General features: G+C 43.2%; 1 protein-coding gene across 1 annotated transcript in view; it reads left to right on the plus strand.

Moving 5' to 3' along the window:
* The window catches only part of LOC103780046 (serine/threonine-protein kinase mTOR-like), a gene marked incomplete at its 3' end in the record, with an annotated part of 14,868 nt that extends 12,813 nt beyond the window's left edge, over positions 1–2,055 (plus strand). The window contains exons 19-22 of the mRNA XM_008947693.1: positions 462–548; positions 1,118–1,285; positions 1,369–1,481; positions 1,877–2,055. Coding sequence (XP_008945941.1) covers positions 462–548; positions 1,118–1,285; positions 1,369–1,481; positions 1,877–2,055 — 547 coding nt within the window. The remainder of the gene's footprint in view (positions 1–461; positions 549–1,117; positions 1,286–1,368; positions 1,482–1,876) is intronic.
* Positions 2,056–2,102: the final 47 nt, after the last annotated feature.

A 2,102-nucleotide genomic window follows, 5' to 3' on the forward strand; every position in this document is an offset into this window, starting at 1 on the left:
AAAGAGTATTTTCAAATGTGTGCCAGTTCAGTTTATAGGCGGGGGAAAAGATTAGGGGCTAAATTTTTGGAAGCATCCTTCAAACCTAAATTACAAAGCTTTGTTGTTGTGGTGTTTGTGCTTGCAAGTCTGTTCTGACACTTTATAAAAGTGCTGACACATAAACCCCTGTTTGTGTGCTCGAATCTCTAAAGGCTTTGAGCTCACAATTTTTGATGCAAATTTGGACCAGGGTGTCCCACCCAAAAAACCCCAAGCTACTCTTGTCCACACACCCCCCAAAAAATCCAAACCATGGAAGCTGAAGCTGCCAAGAATTTAGCCCCGGCTTTTGAGCCTGTAGGAGCTATGCATGCTGTTTGGTAAATGAGCTTGCAATTGGCCTGTGAAACATCATTCACCCAGCATTGCTTTGATCTTTGAATAAGCCACATTGATCACTACACGTTTCCTCCTTCCAGTTCCTGTTCCAGCAGCTGGGGATGTTGGTGTCTTTCGTGCGAAGTCATATTCGGCCCTATATGGATGAGATTGTCACCCTGATGAGAGTGAGTACAGTCTTGAAGCCAACTGTCAGAAGAGGTAGATAATGTTTCTGGCATTATCAAATATATCGATTACTTCATAAATTCCTATGAAGTGCAGAATTCCATGCATTGGAAGGAACAATTGTATTTTGAAATAAGGTGTATTTGAAACAATAATATACATTTATTACACTAACTGCAGCAAGAGTAGCTCCTAGGTTCTGCTGGTGCCTGAGTTCTTCTGAGCACTTGGATTCTGTGCACATATTACTTTCAGAAACATAGTTTTGAGTGAGAGGTGCTTGAAGTTCATAAATAGGTGGCATTTCATTTCATTTTCACTTACTGTTTGCAAACACAAGTATTAGGAAAAATCAGTTGCCTGGAGGTTGTTTTTAACAGCTAGAAATATACTGAAGGCACAGAGCAGTTTAAAAACAGACCAAAAGTGCCAATTAGGGAAGTATAGTCCATGCCTGCAATCCTGAATCTAGAGGCTTGTCTCCTGCAGTTTGCCTTTCTTCTAATTGGTACAGCTCAGTCAGGAACTGATTAATTTTTTTCCCTTTTTTTCTGTTTTTCTTTTGTAGGACTTCTGGGTCATGAACAACTCCATACAGAGCACCATTATCCTGCTTATCGAGCAAATTGTGGTAGCTCTGGGAGGTGAATTCAAGCTTTATCTGCCTCAGCTCATTCCTCACATGTTACGGGTCTTCATGCATGACAATAGCCAGAGTCGCATTGTCTCTGTCAAGGTGAGCAGGAAGCTGCAGCAGCTGGGTTGAGTTGGGGATCTCTTTCATCATTTTGAGTCACACTGGGTCACTTTTCCTTCCAGCTGTTGAATGCGATCCAGCTCTTTGGAGCTAACCTGGATGACTACCTTCATTTGTTACTACCTCCCATTGTAAAGCTCTTTGATGCCCCTGATGTCCCAGTGGTGGCTCGCAAGTAAGTGGTGGTGGCTTTGCAGTCTCTTTTCTTGCCTGTGATGTCCAAGTTCTGCAGTGCCTGCCCTTGACACATGTAGAATGAAATACCACTCTATTCCTTCCATGGGTTTTCTCCGCGTTAGATCGTTTTGAGAGGTTATGTCTGGTTGGATGTCACAGCACAGTTACTAGATTTTTTTGGCTATAGACTTATAACTTTCTGGTTCTCACCTGCCTATATTTTCTGCAAGCTGTCCTGCAAATAATAGCTGCATTAACAGAGTTCTGGTGACCTTTAACTACTACTATTGATGCCTTGGAGGCGCGAGCATGAATAGTTGATGTATTTTTACATCTCGATTCTCCTGTCTTATACCATGGGGTCTTCCTCCCTTCTTTCTGCTCTGACTTTAGAGCTGCTCTGGAAACAGTGGACCGCCTGACCGAGTCCCTGGATTTCACTGATTATGCTTCAAGGATTATTCATCCCATCGTGCGAACGCTAGACCAGAGCCCTGAGCTACGAACCACTGCCATGGACACCCTCTCCTCCCTGGTGTTCCAGCTGGGAAAGAAGGTAACAGTCTTCTTAGGCTTGAAAGCTCATAGAAGGATAGACTGTCCCAAAGATCAAGGCTTG

The sequence above is a fragment of the Merops nubicus genome, unplaced genomic scaffold (assembly GCF_000691845.1).
Source record: "Merops nubicus isolate BGI_N331 unplaced genomic scaffold, ASM69184v1 scaffold13439, whole genome shotgun sequence".
Classification (NCBI taxonomy): Eukaryota; Metazoa; Chordata; class Aves; order Coraciiformes; family Meropidae; genus Merops; species Merops nubicus.